General features: G+C 39.9%; 1 protein-coding gene across 1 annotated transcript; it reads left to right on the forward strand.

The window, feature by feature from the left end:
* Positions 1-1,279: 1,279 nt before the first annotated feature.
* syt9a (synaptotagmin IXa) lies at positions 1,280-20,503 on the forward strand. Its single transcript, XM_040131291.1, has 7 exons — positions 1,280-1,427; positions 9,353-9,848; positions 10,413-10,968; positions 17,098-17,218; positions 17,315-17,486; positions 17,766-17,895; positions 20,416-20,503. The coding sequence occupies exons 1-7, from the start codon at positions 1,280-1,282 to the stop codon at positions 20,482-20,484; spliced, it is 1,692 nt and encodes a 563-aa protein (XP_039987225.1). The 3' UTR covers positions 20,485-20,503.
* The last annotated feature ends 441 nt before the right edge of the window (positions 20,504-20,944 follow it).

Consider the following 20,944-nt stretch of genomic DNA (forward strand, 5'->3'; position numbering starts at 1 on the left):
TTCCACTTATGGTGTGATACACACATTCAGGCTATTACTTTTTGCAATCCAGTGTAATGGTATGCAACCCGAAACCACGTAGAATCTATAGCATAATTACTGGGCCTGTCAATCCCTGGAATGAAGTCGGCGAAGGTGAAATTGACTGTGTGGTTCAGAAGGACTACTTCATAACAGGAATGGCAGCACAGCGACGCGCACCCTGAAATATTGACATTGATTGTGCGATGAGAAATATATGGAGCTGCTGATTATAATTATGCCCTGAGCAGTCGAGAAACGATTAGGAACAATAAAAAAAAAAAAAAAATCACATAAAGACAGGAATATAACTAAACGACCTATCTCTATGTGCATGGGCGCGTTCCTAATTTCGAATTACTTCGGTGTATGTCAAGACAAATGGATGTGACTGCAGATGAATCCATAGCTGCGGCTGTCTTGGCAGGACCACGACGTGAAGAGCTCAGTGAGAAAATGATTTCTCACAGCTGGGGAGTGAGACTGCGCTGGTTTTAATGGTGCGGCTCCTTTAAGTTAGGCTTCATTTCCACCAAACTTACATATGCAAAATTATATGAGTGGCTCTTGTGATATCCCGGGTGGTATCTTTTAGTATCTCGAAATAAATAAATAGATAAAAGAAAAAAGAAAAAAAAAAGGGAAACTGATTTCACACTACGAAAAAAAAAAAAAATCATGTCATCCGCTGATTGGCCACGTGCAGGCACGCAAAACCACACCAGGTTGGTCTCGGCAGAGAAGTGATCGGCATTTGCTACAGGTAGTGCTGCTCTCGTATGCAGTTATTTCTCCATGTAGTAAAACGCTGCTCAACTTTTACCGACCTTGTTACCGCTTGAAGGCGAAGAGACAGTGGACGACAACCTGGTGCCTGGTGCAAAGATTCACTGTGGCGAGAGTCCGGCTCCGAGGCGCGCACACATTTCAGCACCTTGGTCAGCGCAGGGCGCCGCAGTGGCGAAGCGTGGATTCAACCGGTGGCTTTCAAGCAGGGCTGGCTGACTGTTTCATAAAAACTCTTTGTTTCCCGCATGTGGGGAAGGCCCCGTGCTTTTCTGGACAACTTGGACTAGTGTTTTTTCGTTCTTTCTCGTAGGGATCGCCTCCGACGATTCTGTCGTGTGGGTGGGCGTGCCGCCGGACGAGGGGTTGACTGTAAGCAGCCGTGAGCAGCGGGGAATCGGTGACTGTGAGGCGGGCGGAGTGGTGTGGTGGTGCCTAAGAGACCGTTCATTTATAAGGATGCTGGTGGGAAATGCCTGGAGACAGAGATGACGAGATTTGTCAAAAGGCACTTGAACTCCTGTCAGATCTTTGTTCGAAGGGGGAAGTGCAGAACGAAAACTGCCTGGATTTTATCTACTATTTCCGAGACCTTGCCAGGCCACGCTATACGGATTCAGGTGAGGCATCACTTGCACGCGTGATCCAGGGTCGCATTGGATTCAACTGAAGGGAACGCGCATGTGACTTTTTTTCATTGAACATTCTGCGTCTAAAACTCAGTTTCAGTAGGTGGTCTAAGGTGTTGGTTTGAACGCTTCCACAACCAACACACACACACACACACACACACACATATATATGTGTGTGTGTGTGTGTGTGTGTGTGTGTGTGTGTGTGTGTATCTCTTTTTTTCTTTGCTTTTGGAAATTTGATCTGCATCTTTTCCCCTCGCATTAATTAGCTCCCTAATTATCAAGTTTAGTTAATGTCGTTTTTCTTGTGCTTCTTTTTAATGAGAGCCAAATTCAGTCTCTAACATTTTAAATACTATATCCACGTTCTGCAAGATTCGAAATGTGTGATATTAGTCAAATTCATTCTTCACACCGGTGCGCCGATGCTGGCAGGGATATCTTGCAGTTAGAGAAATGACAGATCTTATAAAACTGGATGTACCGTCTGTTCCTCCCTGAGTGAGTTGCGCGTGTACCCGCGTTCGCCGGTAGCAGTCAACTATCGTGGCACACTTACCGTATGCTACTTCTTTGCAAGTTAAGTTTACTTTGGATTTAAATCTTCGTCTAACCCGAAGCCTGTGCAGGCTACGTGAAACATTTACTAAATGCATGCACTGAAGTTTTCACTTTTCATCAACACACCACCTAGGCTACCCATCTTCATCTGAATAGCATGCGTACATGAGTGTGTGTGCGTGTGTGTGTGTGTGTGTATCTCTTTTTCTTTGCTTTTGGAAATTTGATCTGCATCTTTTCCCCTCGCATTAATTAGCTCCCTAATTATCAAGTTTAGTTAATGTCTTTTTTCTTGTACTTCTTTTTAATGAGAGCCAAATTCAGTCTCTAACATTTTAAATACTATATCCACGTTCTGCAAGATTCGAAATGTGTGATATTAGTCAAATTCATTCTTCACACCGGTGCGCCGATGCTGGCAGGGATATCTTGCAGTTAGAGAAATGACAGATCTTATAAAACTGGATGTACAGTCTGTTCCTCCCTGAGTGAGTTGCGCGTGTACCCGCGTTCGCCGGTAGCAGTCAACTATCGTGGCACACTTACTGTATGCTACTTCTTTGAAAGTTAAGTTTACTTTGGATTTAAATCTTCGTCTAACCCGTGAAACATTTACTAAATGCATGCACTGAAGTTTCTAAACATAACTGTCCAAAGTCACTTTTCATCAACACACCACCTAGGCTACCCATCTTCATCTGAATAGCATGCGTACATGAGTGTGTGTGCGTGTGTGTGTGTGTGTGCGTGCGTGTGAGTGTGTGTGCAGAGAATATAGAAAAAGCGAGGGAGATCATTTGAAAGAGCGAGAAAGGAGAATAACTGCGATCCTCCACATACCTACTCAATTCACTCCGCCTCAATTAGTTTGCAGTACTATTAAGACTACTATCAGTATTCACCACATGGGAGCCCTTTGTGAATTCCCACTCCTTTCCTCTCCCGCATTTTCCTCCTTATTTCCTCGTTATTTCCTCTGTTCTCTAATCTCACAGCTCTCTCCCTCATTCATCATACTGGCCGGTCCGGTCTCTTCCATTTCACTATGTCAGCCTCAAAAGTGGAACTGCTACAGTATAGTAGCGGTGGTATCTACCACTATTGCTTGCCTATAAGGTTTTAATTGCAGCTCTAGCTGGCATGTAGGCTATCACCCCGCATGGTGGCTACACCCATGACAGAAGGACAAAGGCTGGAAGATCAAACAGAGAGGGAGCAGGTCGGACACCATGGGACCCAGAGTTCAGGGTGGGCCGGGTGGGATTCTGTGTCTTTCTTAAGGGTACAGCTAGAGAACATTTATGTGTTTTTCTTAGGCATGCTGGATATAAAACATAATGTCGACTTGGCAACTTAGCCCATACCGGTAAAAGTTATTTGTAATGGAGATGTATTTTGTAACCAACTTGTCAGATATGTCTGCCAGATGAAAGTTAATCAGAGTCGTCAGTTAAGTCAAGTAACTGGAACACACTGTGTACAGATGAATCATAATATCCCTACGTTCTTGATATGATGATCAAAATTAATGTAACTGTATAACCTTTCAAGCAATAATTAGACCTTTTGGGAAATATATTCATTAGCTCTATTAATGAGAGTTAGATGTGAAGATCAATACCACTCTCATATCTGTCCATTACATATGAAGCTACAGCCAACAGACAGCTAGCTTAGCTTAGCACAAAGACTGGAAACAGGAGGAAACAACTGGCTTGGTACTGTCCAAGGTGTGAAAACAACAAGGTGTGGTTTTACTAGGGGTAAAACCACACCTTGTCACCGCAATTACAAATCTCGGAGTTGTAAATGGCAGTCACGGCAACATCAAAGTCGTGATTACAACTTGAAGACTCTGAATTTAATGAAAGCTCCGATATAGCCGACTTGATGCATAGGGAATTGCCTGGATGCCAAGCAAACATGGATGCCTTGTGTCAGTCAGAGTCTGACATTCAAGATAATTAAAACCACATTTAATGAATATGCCATTTTGTCACTGTGCAGTACTTTTAATCCTCATGTGACCAACTCTGCAATCATACTACCATCTTGGGTTATCCATTGAATGTCTTAAGTAATGAGCTTAAGAGATGTTGGTAGGTGGATTTTGTTACTTTTTGACAGAGGCTAAGCTAGCTGTTTCCCCCTGTTTCCAGTCTTTAGGCTAAGCTAGGCTAACTGGGTGCTGGTTGTGGCTTCATATTTACTGTACAGACATGAGAGTGGTATCTATCGTCTCATCTAAGACTTGTCAAGAAAGCAAATAAGTGTATTTTCCCCAAAATGTGGAACTGTTCTTTAAAGGCTCAGCATGTGCACAACATTTAAAAGCGGTCCCTAAATCAAGAACCAGATAAATCCAATTAACATTCTGCGAAGATAGCAACCAGCTGTAGTCTAGCCCTGAGGACCACCAATCAGAACCATACCATGCGTAATATATCGTGTGGTGCACTCTGTGTTGATATTAACTGTACTAAATTAAGCAATTTCCAATAATTGCATAAAATACAGTTTACACTCGCAGAGATAGGTTTAAGGCCAATAACAACTTCTCAATAGGTAGAGGTTCCATATATTGCTTTTTAGCACTTGCTTGCCTCCTACACTATTGCACCTTTGAAGGTCCTGTGCTCTAAATTTGGTCCAGCCTTTTTGCTGTGATGCAGTCTCTGAATCCTTCCAGATGTCTATAGATTCCTCTCCGCCAGGCAGCACCGGGGCGGCCTGCCAAGCTAACTGTGGACTCAGTGTCCTCAGATGGCGAGTCCCTCAGTTTCTCAGTTCAGAACGCAGAAAGGCCAGTTTGTCTGAGTTGCTGTGCGTGGTCTTGTGACAGCGCCCACACACACAGAGCCAGTCCAGTATTAGACAGTACTGTTGGATTTGCAGGATTTAGGTTACCTTACCTATAACATATAATGAAAAAGTGCTAAATTATTTTTAGTCTTTAAATGTGGTGGGACGTTACATACTTTATTGTCTCATTTACACTGAGCTAATACACATGTTAATGGCCGAGCAAAATTTAAAAACTAATAAACAAAGTTTTACAGCGTTCCCTAGTAAATGTTTCAATTTTAAGTGTTAGCTTTGCGTCACATGTGTGGTAGAGCTTGCCAGGCGTGATGCAGTTCAAGATGGTTCGTGGTTGCGTAAGATGTTTTAAAAGCATTTGTATTTCTCTTGGTGAGACATCCTGTGTGTTTGTAATATAAATTAGATGAAGCCAAAGACTCAAAACAGAAATACCACTGATATTGCATACAGCTCTGGAATGTTTGTAGAAAAATGTGTAAAAATTAAACTGCATAATTTAAAACAACAAACTCTTTCAGTGGCATAAATCAATATCCTGGATTTTCTACTGATATAGAGTGCAATAATTAACAAAGATGAAAGGATTATATGCAATTATTGTAGGAAATTATTGACCTGTAACCAATTAATCATGCCTCAGTGAGGGCACGGCAACAACTCCATAAGCATATGATCGTAACACTGCCTTCTTATAATAAACTATACTCGTGTCCCCTGTAACTCAGGAGGGGAATAGTGTGCAACTTTAAAATTCGAAATAAAAGCTCTCCTGGTCACTGCCAAGTAAAAATCATGCAACAGTGAGATGTTCACATCAAACTGTTTTCACCTTCTAACTGTTGTTATGTACACCATATCGCCGTTACAAATGCATGTACACATATTGTATGTGATATTGGTCCAGTAATAATTGCAGTCCAAATAACAAAATATTGGCCGCTGCTACTGTATCTTTTCAAGCCACTGGTTGTTTCACTTAATTGTCTAAGCTCTTCATAAAGTCGGCTCGTCACTGAAAAGATACATCGCAAATTTAAAAGTTCACACACACAAAAAAATAATGAATAATTATTGTTATGATCTACGCACATTCTCTATTCTGTTAATCACGAGTTGAATACCTACTTGTACAGTACTCACGTACCTGTATGCAGAATAAATATGGAAAGAGTTATTGGCCATTGTGATCATTCCTCCTCTTCATATTAATTGTGATGTGATCGCAACTTTGCTCTCCTCCTCCATAAAAAGTGCATTACATTTCCAAAGTTTCAGTCTTTGTGGAACAAAATTCCCTCTTTGTGTGGCTACCCCTAAGCCACAGCTCAGCAAGGAAACCCAAAGATGGGATTCTACAATACAAATACTGTAACTTACTCATTTGATTGTACTAATGCCGACTGATTCAGGCGCATATTAGGTTGAGCTGAGCTTTAAAATGCATTTTTGCACAGAATGAGGACTGTGGATCTCCCATCTTTTCCAGTATAGTAAAAGGGAAAGGATAACATCACAGCCAGTTCAGAGGGGAGCAGTAAATCTTTCAATGTGTAGACATGTGATTGTTATTATTATTAGGATTGACATGAAAAATCTGGACCTGTACTTTAGGAGAAGTACCAAAAACTAGGTGAAAAATAAAACATAATATGCACTCCATGAAGCCTTGACTCCCAAGATGCATCTACTGCTCTCTTTAATGACATGTCATGCACTGAAATTAGGGGTGCATAGCAATACATGTACCCTTTGTGTCTGATGGCTACCAAATGAGCTGGTCTGCCCTTTAAAGTACAGAACAATATTTGCAATGCTAGTTATTTTTCTACCACATTATCATTATCTGCTAATTGCAAAGCAACTGTTTGTTTTAGTTTTCCCTCTAGTGGATGTATATGAAAGGTACTGCTTAAGTTTAGATTTAATTAAGATGCAGTGGTAAGACCCCATATCGCTCATGTGCAGACCTTGTTTTGACAAAGATAACAGTTAGTCATGATGTGAATTGAATTCATTTCTGCTGTTATCTTGTTGTTTGAGTGATTAAAGTAATCGTCACTTGCTCATTTTTTTGCCTCATAAAAACTCACGCATGCATAAGAGCAAAGAGAGTGAGGGCCACAGCATATAGTAGGTGTATGCCTTTGATAATTATATATAGAGGGAGATAGTCCTATAAACTAATCTCACATGCAGTATGTACACCGTCCTTATTATACGGTGACCTATATGCTAATCTAACCCGACGAAGTCTTTTAGCTTATGTGAGTAGTTCATGAAAGAACTGTTCAGGTCGGCCACTGAATCTTTACCTTCAAACGAAACCAGAGGATAACAAACATAGAACCTGAAGTACATTAAAACAATAAACAATATCTTAGAAACATCCTTATGCATTTTTTTTCAAAGCAAAATACAGTGAATATGAGTTTTCATTATTTCATTGCACTAATCAGAAAGCATTTGTCTGATCATTATCAGTGTGCATAAAGAAGGCTCCTGGCTTTAAATTTATAAGTCCTAGTTGATTCATGGTCTAACAATGACACACAAAGCTTTTCATTTGATTATTAGTACATTTCATATACTATTTTTTTTCATATAAAATTGAAAAATTATAATTAACATTGTTTCACCAGCTTGATATGTAATGACTTTAATCCATTTTATGACAATTGCTCGTAAACATAATTTTAAAGTGATGACATGTTTAGCAAGTCCACTACAGAAAAGGACACATTACTTCTTTTTGGGGTCTCAGAGACTGCAGCTGTAAAATATTGTTAAATACAATAGAGTTTCATACCCTCTTTCATACCTCTACCTCTGCGATTGGTGTTGAAGTACTTTTTACGCAGCACGGCCCCTCCCAAATCCTGCATATTCCGATTTGGATTTCTATTAATGGAGTTTTATGTCAATTAATTCACAGGAAGTATAATAGGGAGTTGTACGTCTCTGGGGTCTACCTGACCTCAAACACAAGTAACATCACCTCCGTCAAATGTCTAGGCAAATTTGTGGCAAAGGGCAGGGTTATCACTTCAATACTTTCCTACATACAGTATTGTGTGTCGACACTGTTGACAGTAAAAAGGCAGCACAGAAAAAAAAAAAAAGTCAGGAGAAAAGAAAAAAGAAAAAAATTATTTGACTAGTAAAAAAGTGCACAAAACTCATGCTATTATTGCATCGAGTCATAGATTGCACCTCAGTGCTGCTGTGTTGCAGCAGTTTCTTTGATGTATCTTTAAAAAATGAATGCTTTCGGGGAAAGTCACCCACTTCTTGAGAAAAAAGATGATTCAGAAAGCACTTGATGACTCTGTTGGTCCACACCTCCTCCCTTTCCCTGGTGACTCGCACAACCTGTGCTGGTGTAAACAAATGCGCTGCAGGAATATTCAGTATCAAGCTTTGAAACCATATGTTGTGCATGTAAGTTACCATAGCATTTTTACTGGAAAATATCTGGTTAAAGCACCTTGTGGTTGGGTTTTATAACATGGTTAAATAATAAAAACCTTAATTTTACCAAACTGTTATCTTTTCACAGACACCTTCAGTTTGCTGGTATGTGCTTTGTATAACGACTATCAACTCTTACCAGTTTGGAAAGCAGGCGGGCAAGGTTTTTTTTCTATGAATTTTTGTGTTCAACACAAAACAAAGAGAAAAACGTTTCTCTTCTAAATCTGCTACTTGTTACTTCATTAATTTCTCTGTTTTGTGTCAGTTGTGTATTAAGGGCTATTCAGCTTTGCCTTTCTGCTTGACAAATAAAATAACTTGGTTTCTAACTGTCAGTTTTGATGCTGATTAGATGGCCATTTTTCACTGTGTTCATTTATTTTCACAATAACACAGTTGCAACCACAGATGTACAAATTGTAACCTCAGTTAACTTTAACACTGAGAATCCCCCCCTTCCGAAACTGACGTAAGCATTTTAAATTCTTGTGAATAAAATAACAGCTCAACCCCTGACAGTATTATAGTATTACAATGGGTGTATATGAACAGGAATTTAATGCTGCTTTTGTTTTAACACACTATTACTCTGCTGTTATCAGCAAAGGAATGAAAACACAGCATGGGGAAAACTCCACTTGGGGAGGAAGATATGAGGCTCCAGAGGATAATTAAATAAATTTAGTTAATCCTAATTAATCTTGTCGGGGATTCTTTATAACAGTAGAAAAGAAAATGAGACAATCCCACAGAAAGCTATATCCACAGTTACAATAAATCAAGTTTTTTGTTAGGTAGTGCGAAGAAGCTTGATTTGTCCATTTATTCTTCTATTGTGACACCACAGCTGAATGTAAAACAGATCACATACCCACGAGTGTTATTGAAATAAAAATATGATTAATTATTTTAGAATAGTTTTCAAAATACCTCATATATAATGGTTGCTAATGATGGTGATGGTAAATAGGGTAAAGGTATAGCTTTGCAACAAATCGGAGAGCAAACTGCATTCACAGTCAAATCCTTATTTCCTGTGTCTCTTGTCACTTCAGATATATCAGTGAGTCTGCTGTCACTGGTAGTGACTGCCTGTGGCTTGGCCCTGTTTGGGGTCTCCCTCTTTGTCTCCTGGAAGCTCTGCTGGATACCATGGAGGGAGCGTGGGCTCTCCCCCACCACCAAGGAGGCCCATGGGCACCTCAACCCCACCATGAGCCCTCTGCCCTCACAGCCCGCACCCAGACAGCCAGTTTACACAGCCGTGGACCCTCCGATGCACAACCGCCGTGAGTCCTTACACTGCTCCATCGCCAGAGAGCCCACTCCTGTGGCATCTGTTGTATCAGTGGAAGCACCGGTGACGCCTGTATCACCACCACCTGTGGTCATTGCCACACCTGAGGCAGCTATGAAGATAAGTCACACATCTCCAGACATCCCACTGGACGCCCTGAATAAAAGTCGGGAAAATGGGGTCCACACTAACCCTCGCATACAGAGACAGACCACTGAACCCCCACCATCTGGTCGCTCAATGTCTGAAATTGGGTCAGTATATTGGGTCAGAATTATTGAGAAGCTTGTAATACTTCTTCTTCCATCCAACTCTTGTATTCATTTGTGTATGAAATGGTCAGTACTCTTCTGCATGATTCTGCAAAACCTTGTTTAATGCCAAAGTTTTTCAAATTGTTGCTTTCTACAGTATATCTACATGGCAAGTAGGACATGTTTACAGTTAGGGAAAGTTAATGGTTATAGCAATGAAATCATGGTGACTGTATGTTTAGCATGAAGCAACTAAAACTCTTGGTTTAGGCTAATAAAACAAACATCAGTTGCAGGTCTGTGACAGAACATGAACATGGACTCCTGCATGAGAGCTAGACACACTACTCACCAATTCATTATCTAACCTCCAGACCCTCTGACTTTCTGCCTGGCTACATTAGGGCAAACTACCTACCTGCATCGGTGTGCGGTGTCGGTACTGTGTTAAACTTGTGAGGTGCAGAATTGTCCACTGTGGACATGAATGCCTACATGTTTTTTTCTGATTCAACCTGTTGATGTTGTTTGATGATGTTTCTTGATGGTTTCCTCTGCCTACAGACAAGGGTCCATTCGCAGACATATGAATCTGTCTAACCCGGACTTCAATGTTGCCCAGTTCCAAAGGCAGGACTCCCTCACTGGAATGGGGCTGGGCCTTGGCCGTCTCAAACCTGAGCTCTACAAACAGCGCTCCCTTGAGGGAGACGAAGGTAATCGCAGAGGAGGAGGCTGCGGATGCCTCCACTTCATCCTCAAATTTGACTGTGACCTGGAACAGCTAATAGTTAAGATCCACAAAGCAGAGGACCTCCCAGCTAAAGACTTCTCTGGTACCTCTGACCCTTATGTTAAGATCTACCTGTTGCCTGATCGTAAGACCAAGCACCAGACCAAGGTGCATCGCAAGACTCTGAACCCGGTCTTTGATGAGGTCTTCCTGTTTCCTGTGGCGTACTCTGAGCTTCCCACACGTAAGCTGCACTTCAGTGTCTATGACTTCGACCGCTTTTCACGCCATGACATTATTGGCCAAGTGGTTGTGGACAACTTCCTGGATCTGGCAGATTTCCCCAGGGAGACAAAACTCTGCCGGGACATCCAGTATGTCTCCTCGGTGAGTCAGCACTTATGTTCAAAATGATACATTCGTTATGTTATATTTACTTTTGAATTATTACCACAAAAGGCAACAGCTTTTTTATGAAATCTGACAGATTTTCTGCCATCTTACTGAGAGCTACATATCTGATCCACATTTGAGTCCTTCATTTTGGCAGTGTCTCATATTGAAAGTATAAAGTATAAAATAAAAATGTCTGCTTTTTAAATACACTGAGCTGTCAGGTCTGAACAAAGAAGAGAAAAATTAGTTGGTAGGTAAGGTGAATAGGCCTCACTTTGAAAAAGGATTTCTCTTGATGACTTTGCTCTTTGTCTGTTAGATGGAGAGTCTTATAGCAACGAGTAAAGTATCTGATCCTCTGATCAATGCTGGGCATAGTAAACCCCTGTAGTATTTTATAGGCAATCCACCACAGACAATACTTCTCAGGCATCTGTTCAGATATATAATATTTTTTGTACATTTGCTTTGTGCAGATGCAGATACTCCTTTTATTTGAGATCGCTGTTTATCAAAATTCCTTCTTTTTGTGAGAAACATTTAAAACTATACACATTACAGATACTTGACACAGCTGAAGGCCAGAGAGACATTTACTGCATCTATCACTACTTATCTCAAGTCAGTACCCTCGGCTGGGATCACCCATTTTTCAAATATACGCAAATGAAATCCAGAGTGAGACTATCCAAGGTCAACAGAATTTAAATTCCTTTGCTGTTACTTTAAGGACAGTGTGTGTGTGTGTGTGTGTGTGTGTGTGTGTGTGTGTGTGTGTGTGTGTGTGTGTGTGTGTGTGTGTGTGTGTGTGTGTGCATGTGCGTGTGTGTTTGTTCTCGTACACCTGCCCTTATGAGGACCATTTTCAATTTTACTCCTCACCAGGATAACTTAGCTAAATAGGCAAGGTAATGTATAATAACACTGTCCACACAAGTCAGAACTCAGTGTACAGTGTACGCAAATATTTATGCATATATGCTTCCAGTGATTGTTTCATTGACAGGCATTTCAGTGTGTGAGCTTAACCAGCTGTAATGTGAAATTGATCCCATTCTTCATGGCATGCTTAAGTGACATTAATAAGACTCCTTGCTATTGATTGCCACCGACAATTCATTTCATCCCAGGGAGGTCAGTGACGCAAGATCAATGAGGCAAACTATTTTTTGTTTTAAAATTTTCACAGCCCTGGTAACATAATAACGTTTTACTCACCAAAGTAATTCCCTAGATCTTGGTGGAAAAATGGCAACACAGTAAAAAATAGATCCGGTGGGGGCAAAAATCATGGTCAGATGGTCTGTAAACTGTGATGGATGTTCACAATGGAGAGCTTGGATCATAATTCACCTTTGTTTTTTCTTCCAAATAAGTTTGACTGACATGTGGAAGTAGTTTATAACCTGTCTGACTGCTCAAGTTTGTTGCCCTGTTGAACCTATATTTAGCAATGTTGCAGTGTTCAGAAATTTCAGCAATATATTTTGTCAGTACAATGTTCTCATGACCAATAGAACTGGTGTCTGTAACCAAAAAAAATAGAACCCAAGTTGACAACACTTTGACATTTGCTGAACCGTAATAGCAACTACCTGGCACACTTTAGCAAAACACTAAGTTAGTTCTACAGTATGGAGAGAAGAATGGGAGCTGAGCAACTGTATGTGTGTTGTGTCTATGTGTGTCTGTCTGTTGTGTATCTAATAAGCAATGCATCCTCTGCCTCTGTTGGTGTCCAGGCTTGTCTGCTGGTGCTCTGTTCCATGCAGCATATGCAAATGACTTGTCTGCACTGCAGCTGGTTCAGTTCAATGAGCTTTGTACCTTAATAACCTGAATTTACTGATCCACCTGTCAATCCAGTCTAAATATAAGCCGTTAAAGCCTTGAAACTTGTTAACATGTTTTTCTACTTTGGTCTTTCACATTAGAGAGAGCTGCATCATTCAATTTTCATATTCATTTTCATGGTCATTCATGCTTTCACCACTCAGAATAACTGCTCCACCGCGTATCATTTTTGTGTATGAATCTTGTTATACCTGCCAGGGGGTAGTCTTGCTTTACCACAGCAGAAATACATCTGAAAGACATCTGCTGAACTTGTTTTGATTATGGTAAATTTGTATAAAAGCCATATAATCAGCTAGAATAGAAAAAAAAACCTTATTCATTGGAGCTATATATATTATTTATATAGCTATATACACAAATCAGCCACAACATTAAAACTGTTAAATGGTTTTTCCCGTTATTAATCTTGTCCTTTTTTCTTTTGGAATGTGGACATCTGATGTTTTTGTTGTTGTTTTTCAAATTTATGTGACTTCAGTGTGGAGCTCAAATTTGTGACATGGTGCATGTCAGTCTATTCTGTAGGCTACTAACTGCAGCAGATATCGACTTGCCAGCCAATGGTTAAATGCACAAAGTCCGACATACTGTATGCTGGAGACCATTAACAGCTTCCTACTCATGGCCTCTAAAAATACAGGCGGTCAGAAGCTTTCTGCTTTTCTGTGTCTCTCTCTCTTTCTGTCTCTGTCTTGCTCTCTTTCTCTCACATACACACTGTATGTACCAGCTTTGCCCAACCGCTATATTTTGGCAACTTGTGAATGGTAAAAGCAAAGGAAAGTTGCATGGATCCCTCCAACAGTCTTAAGGTCTTATAAGGTAATTGTATTTTCTTGGCCAACCAGGCCAAGCGCGTCCCTCTACACAGTACAAGTCATATATACAGCCATCATAACCCCACTTGGCATTCACAAAGTCAGCATCTGTGTCCCACTTTCTTGATACATACAAATCTAATTGGGTTTTGAGAACATAAAAGTGACAAAGTAGGGTATTCAAAGATGTTTATATGTAAAGTACATTCAGGAAAAATAAGAGTTTTAAGATAGCTCCATGAAGGTCCTAGAAAACAAAAACATTATAGATCTTATGACTCTTATAAATCTTTATTAATCTTAAAAAGTTAAAAATTTATTTTAAAAAAAAAGGTTCAAAACAATTCTTTTAGTTAAGTTTTCAGTTTGATTGATGTATACTGATGGTCCTGCATCATTTCCTCAACTCAACTCAGCTCAGCTGAACTTAGTTCAGCTCAGCTCTACTTTATGTAGACAAGTCTTTGAACACAACATAGTTGATGAAGAACAAAGGAAAGTAAATTAAAAAATACTCCATGCAAATGACAAAATGTCATATCTGTACAAACAGGTAAATTACATTAATTTATTGTAGACAAACTGCAAAAACAGTATACTGTACTACTGTATAGTATTACATGTAGTGTTTCAGTGTAGTATAACGGTGGCAGTGTCCCAGGGGCATCAGTAACATGAGGAGCATCAGGGTGACAAGATTAGAGGGCTCTCCCTGTGCTTGTAGATCCAGGGTCTCACTGTGTAAGCATTTTGTTTCTCAGAGGCTTCGGTCTCTAATGAGGACTGTTAGTGCCCAGGGGCAAAGTACACCGACTTAACACCAATCTGACAGACTAATAGACACATAAATGGACATGGGTGAGTGCTCAAATACAGTTTAATTGACCTTTTTATACAGCAAAATTCAGCAGCAACACCCCCCCCCCCCCCCCCCCAACATAAGGAGGGTGATGCCCACGCTCTCCTATGGTCATCTCTGACAGCAAGTAAGTCATGATTCTGACCTGCCCTGCGTGCAGTCCGTGCCATGGCCAGCAGATTCGCTTAGCAAGTACACGCATATTTCAGAGTGTTTCTCTGCAGTTAAAATGACCATGCCAATTGAGTTTGTTGGAGGGCAAAGCCTGTGTGAAACATATCACAGGATGTACACTGGCATTTGCGCTTGATAGCTAAAGCCTATATCTTTGCAGTACAAATATTTAATAGAACCGACATTGTATTTGATGCTGACAATGGCAAAGACTTTAGCCAAAAGTCATAGCAATTTACAAATGTCTCATAAACATCAAGGCGGTGCCTGTGTAAGTTTTCCTAATATGTGCCTGACTACAATGGAGTGGTCCAGCTACCAGTTCTTCATAGGTCTTTGTTTATTTACCATAAAGTAGCTGATCACGGGTCCATATTTTCAGAAAATGAGAGAAATGGAGTGCAGTTAGTGAGTGAGAGGAAAGGCTAATAAGATTACAGTAAAATAGTTGTTCTATCAGTGCGCCAAATAGAGACTTGAGGGAAATATTGATATTGACAAAAGTATTGATATTTTTGTGTAAACTCTCAGCTTCTGGTTGTTTCGTGAGACATTCCTGACACTTCTGCCCTAATAATTGATTGTTAATCAATGTAACCCAGTTAGAATAGAATAGTATGTGACAGATGGTGATGGGGATCAGAGATTGACAGTATCTGGAAAGCTCCATTCTCACACTGTTCAGTTTTTTTTTTCAGTTTCACACTACCCAGCTCACACACACAGACACACGCGCACACACACATACAGAGACTCTCACACACACACACACACACACACACACACACACACACACACACACACACACACACACACACACACACACACACACACACACACACACACACACACACACACACACACACACACACAAACTCTTACAGTTGCACAAATGCTTGACATGAGTGGGACACTCATACGTGCACACCAGTACAGGGGTGGGCCATCTTGTAACAAATGCAGTAGAGCTCATTTGTCACAATCACTGTACAGATGAATTAACTGTGTCGATATAAATGACATGATTATCATTAAGAATCGGCAGTGGGATTGACCATATGGGTTGTTCCGTTGCCAGATTTGGCTTGTTTTTCTCTGTGCTAGAAGCAGATTGCATTTGGACGGAAGAGAGTGTGTTATTTTTATGATTTTGAGAATGGCAATGGCAACACAGACAAAAACAATATATTGTATTACTATCAAATGTGGCTTATTTTGAATTTGTTTTGTTTTGGTTATCATTTTGATTGATTGTTTTGGCGTTTAATGCTATAGGACATACGCGAGTAAACTGTGTGTCACTTGTGAAATATGGGACACAGCCTATTATCAGAGACTTGCAGTGCAGTGTAACATTCAACCTGCGGGTAATAAATGCTGCGTGTTGCCTAGGAGGGATTCTGGAGCACAGTGCTAATCTCTGTCTTCCCACCTGTATCTCGAGTGTGCACAAAGACCATTGACCATGAAGCATGTAAAGCCCTCAGGTTCCTTCTGGGATGTGAAATGCATTTTCTGGAGGGGTTGTCAGTTAATCCATCATGCAAATTAAAATGACTTACATGATAGCCCTGTTGAAAACTTAACTCTGATTGTAACAAAAGACCCACGTCCAGATACAGGGCAATTTGGGTCTCAGGAGGGTAAATCTGGAGCTCTTTTTCTGTCTCTCTCTCTCAATATCTCCCAATCTCTCTCTCTCTCCCGCACTCACACACACACATATTTACATAGAGATCACAGAAGAAGACAGTTAGGCTTAGCAATGCTGACAAATGGTAGATAAATCTTTTTTTTAATCTATTTTCAGAATGGAATAATTCAATAATTCAACATCTTCAGAATCTGCTAAGCCAAAAGACTTTTATGTTATTATGCATATGCAGGATTTTTATAACAATATGAGGCTCATTTCAATCTACTTTTAATCTACTCAAAAGTCCAACACAATCATCCTGACATACCAAAAGATCAGCAAGAGATTCTACACTAGGAGTTGTCTTCACCAGACACGTTTGTGTGCTTTCCTGGTTCTCACTTCTTTGGTGGAGTTATTTTAAGAGCAAGTGATAAGTGAGCCTTTCTGACGCTGAACAGAAGTCTCCATGTTGGGTGAAATGTGGGAGGCTTTTATTAGAGCCATGTGACAGAGGAGAGTATTCCTTCACAGAAACATGTTTCAGATCTGTAACCAAATATCAGAATGCCAAGGCCTTACTTTTCACCTTCGGCCAATGTTCAGTAATGAGAAGCAGCAGTACGACAAATAATGGCATTATTGTTATTTAAAGAGTGACTGTCAAGTTGCTTTTATCAATGTAAAAGCAATAGATACTTGCATGACTAAAACTGGTAATATATCATCAAGATAAAGCTTATGATAGCGTAAATGTGTTTTGTGTTGTCTTTCAGGATAACGTGGACCTCGGGGATCTGATGTTTTCACTCTGTTACTTGCCTACTGCAGGCAGATTGACTATTACCATGATAAAGGCTCGCAATCTCAAAGCCATGGATATCACCGGTGCATCTGGTAATTAAAAACTGATACTGTCTGTAACTACAGGGTCTCACTGGTATCCTGAATGAAAATGTATACCTTCCCGTTCTGTTTCTCTCACTTTCATAGATCCATACGTGAAGGTTTCACTAATGTGTGATGGTCGCAGACTGAAGAAGAGGAAGACATCGACAAAAAGGAACACTTTGAATCCAGTCTATAATGAGGCCATTGTCTTTGATGTCCCCACAGAAAACATAGAGCAGATAAGCCTTTTGATTGCAGTGATGGACTATGACCGGTTAGGAACTTTTCCATATTCATTCATACAGGTCATACAGTATTTTGCACTTCTTGCAAGAGGCTCATTTTTAATTTCTACATGCTGCAGTACAGAAAGGATGAAATATTTTTAAAGCACATTGTAATGATTTTGTAAACTCTTTCTGTCACAGAAATAGTTTGTCAGCTTCAGATAATTGTTTTCTTTTTTGAAATCAAGATATAATGCGTCATCAATTTTGGAATGCAGCATTGGTGGTGATCATATTTTTTCTCCTTCTTCCCCCTGCACCTACAGCGTAGGCCATAATGAGGTCATTGGTGTGTGTCGAGTTGGCAATGACGCAGACAACCTCGGTCGAGATCACTGGAGCGAAATGCTTACATATCCCCGAAAACCTGTCGCCCACTGGCATCCTCTCGTTGAGGTGAGGACACGTCACTGTGAATGGTTTGACATACATATGTTTCCATGCATGTATGAGGAATGATCAGATTTTGAACATGAACATATTTTTGTTTTTGCTAACTGTAATTTGCAGCTAACACTGTCAAAAGAGCAAGCTGATATGGAGTTTGACAATTGTTCCAGTCCTCAGGCAGACACGGGCTGAATCTAGAAGTGAAACATTTTGTAGTTGGTTGTAATGTGCTACTATCATGACCCCCAGACTTTTAAAAGTCCAAAGCAATGAACCATTACAGTAGGTATTGAAGTGCCGCACAATTTCTAATTTTATTTTATTTTAGCCTGTTTTCATAGGCAGGGTTAATCAGAAATGGCAAATGCATATAAAATATCCATTTCCAGAAAAGGATATAAAGTTTCATTTAACTTTGTGGTGAATATAGGTATATGCAGAAGTACTGTTAAGGGGGTTCAGTAAAGGAAATGAAATACAATAAATACAGTGTATAATAGTATGCCACCAGCACTTTTAACACATTGCACTGTATCGTTTGACAGTAACGTAAAAAGAAGTTTACTAGAGACATATAAAGTGATTCCTGACAAGCAAACTGTGATTAAAAAAATGTATGAGCTACACAAAAGATTTTATAGCAAAAAACAAGACTGCTGTAAATAAAAAAACTGCAGAAAGTGCTGGTGTATGAGCTACACAAAAGCGGATCACAGCGGATTTGTTAGTATTCACCGATACAGTAGTGTGTTGTTAAAAGGAGGCTGTGAAAAGATTCTTGCTCAGCAGTAATGGGAATATGGTTGTAAGCTACTGAACACTGAAGTAAAAAGTAAAAAAAAATCAACCATTTTTTATTGCCAGACATGACAAATAGCCTCAAACACCCAGGAACATTATGTATCTGATTTAATAGTCTTTAGTGAAAAGAAAGTTGTTCCTTCCAAAAAGTCAACAGAGGGTGATGCTGTTTCTCTGAAAGTACATATCTGGATCTGATTGTGGAAACATAACATGCTCTGGAATAGAGCAGATAATCTGCCACAATTACCATGGGGATGCACACAACAAGGCCTCCAACCTAAATGACCGTATAAGCCATACGCTTTGATACGACCCATAGGAGCGACTCCTGAAATGGTGCCCCAATGGCGGCAGGCTAGGCGGACCTTCGTTGTCATGGTTACAATAATAAACTTGTGGTTAAGTTTATGTCATTAACTTCCTCCTTTGCTCCCGTTGTAATTATAGGTTGCCTAACAGTAAAACATAACTATGGGTTGTAATAGGCTATTTGCACAGACGACCTATGGACCTGTTTTTCACAGGCAAATAGTCTTGATGCACAGTACCTCGTGTAAAAGTATCTTTTTTTTTAGATTAAAAAACAGTTTTAAGCCCGTAGTTATTTGGCAATTTACTGGAATGATATGTCTCTATACAGGACAGGCGACTTGTCTTTGTGAGTGTGCCAGTTCACTCATTTCTTTTTTTTAATCTCCTTTCTTTTTTGGGATAGTGCAGTGGGAAACTAGCGAGGGAGACAAAGTAGACAATGCTCTGATGTGATTCAGCCCCAGGCATGTTAGGGTGCATGTAGTTCCAGATGAAAACCCACTCAGCTCTCTGTGTAGTTCACATTTTTAATATGTGGTAAATAAAATACGTACAATTAGCCAAATATCTGTCCTTGGAAAAACTTTAGATTCATTTGGAATTGCAAAAATTAGAGGGTGGATGAGGCATAGAGCTAGAAAAAACTATAGAACTGATATTCTGACAGCAGAGAAGAGGAAGTCATGCTGAGAATTTGAAGGATGGTATGTCTGACCTGTGCACTCAGCCTGGAAAAATGTCTTTATTGTGTGTATTTGTGTGCTCATCAAAGGTCTGTGCCTGCAAAATCTAAAGAGACAGTGGGAGTCAGAGAAAAGTGGAAATTGAGTTTGTTATGTTTCTTTCGGGGCTATTGAAGTATGTAGTACTTTGAAATCCTCATTGGGGCCTCAAGAAACCACATTTACTATTTACTTCCTCCCAAGTAATTTCAGTCAAAGTTGTTCTGTCTTCACAAGCCCATCATCCTCATGCTACTTCCCAAACTGCAAAGTACTGTAGCCGATAGGTTTCAAATGCAGATCAATTTACATTCATTTGCCAAGTAAGCCACTTTGTCTGTAAAAGCTTTTATCCTTTTGTTTGCAGTTGGCAAACAACACAGTCACACTAGTGGAGACCATTCCAATAAAATTGAGGGAATACATAAATAAGCTGACCTCACAAAAATCAAAATTCACGGTTTGTTTTACTGCCCAGTTAATAACTCTGTAGGTGATTAGTACATTTGTTTGGAGATTCCAAGATGAAAAGCTGTAATTAAAAAAATGGCTATGGTGTTATTTAATATGTCTGTACATCTGCTAATATAAGTTAGCTAAGTGTGAGAGATTTGTTTTTGTGTGCATGCATGGTAAAAGTGGAACAACTGTTATTTTCTTTCTGCTTTATTTATTTATTTATTTTCAGTACCAGGGGACCACAGGTAGTAGCCAGGGAGGATCCTGTAATTCTCTGAAGACGCCTCCCTCTCCGTAGCCTTGAACATCAATTCACATAAGAGCACCAATCAACCTGAAGCCTTGGCTGTACCTTTGGACAGTGGTGCTGCTGAGAACTGCACACATATGCCCCTAAAAGAAGAATGCAGACGTCCATAAACTACAATGGAAAAGAGCGACAAACTGTCTTGAGCTCAGCTCAGTTGGATCAGTTGCATGTTGAATGACCGCAAAAATGGATCTTTTCTTTTCTATAATGTTCCATAAGAAAAACAACAGGCATATGCAGACATTTTCGGTCTGTATTATACCTCGATTTAAACAGTAGTTTTTTTTTTACATAGTCTTGTTACTTGTTTTAATGAGGTGAGTCTGCATTTGCACATTGTACTTACAACCGGTCGAACTGCCATACACTTTTTTAATTTGGTGGTGAATTGGTGCATGAAGTCATGGTTTGATGGGATATCTTCTCCTCATTTCTTTGTTTCTGTTTC

Source organism: Xiphias gladius, chromosome 1, assembly GCF_016859285.1.
Source record: "Xiphias gladius isolate SHS-SW01 ecotype Sanya breed wild chromosome 1, ASM1685928v1, whole genome shotgun sequence".
NCBI classification, from domain to species: Eukaryota; Metazoa; Chordata; class Actinopteri; order Istiophoriformes; family Xiphiidae; genus Xiphias; species Xiphias gladius.

Bases quoted from the DNA above. Each gene is read 5' to 3' on its own strand.
- syt9a (XM_040131291.1), top strand. From the start codon at position 1,280: ATGCCTGGAGACAGAGATGACGAGATTTGTCAAAAGGCACTTGAACTC. The intron at 10,969-17,097 runs GTGAGTCAGCAC...GTTGTCTTTCAG, and splicing joins ACATCCAGTATGTCTCCTCG to GATAACGTGGACCTCGGGGA. The intron at 17,896-20,415 runs GTGAGGACACGT...ATTTATTTTCAG, and splicing joins ACTGGCATCCTCTCGTTGAG to TACCAGGGGACCACAGGTAG.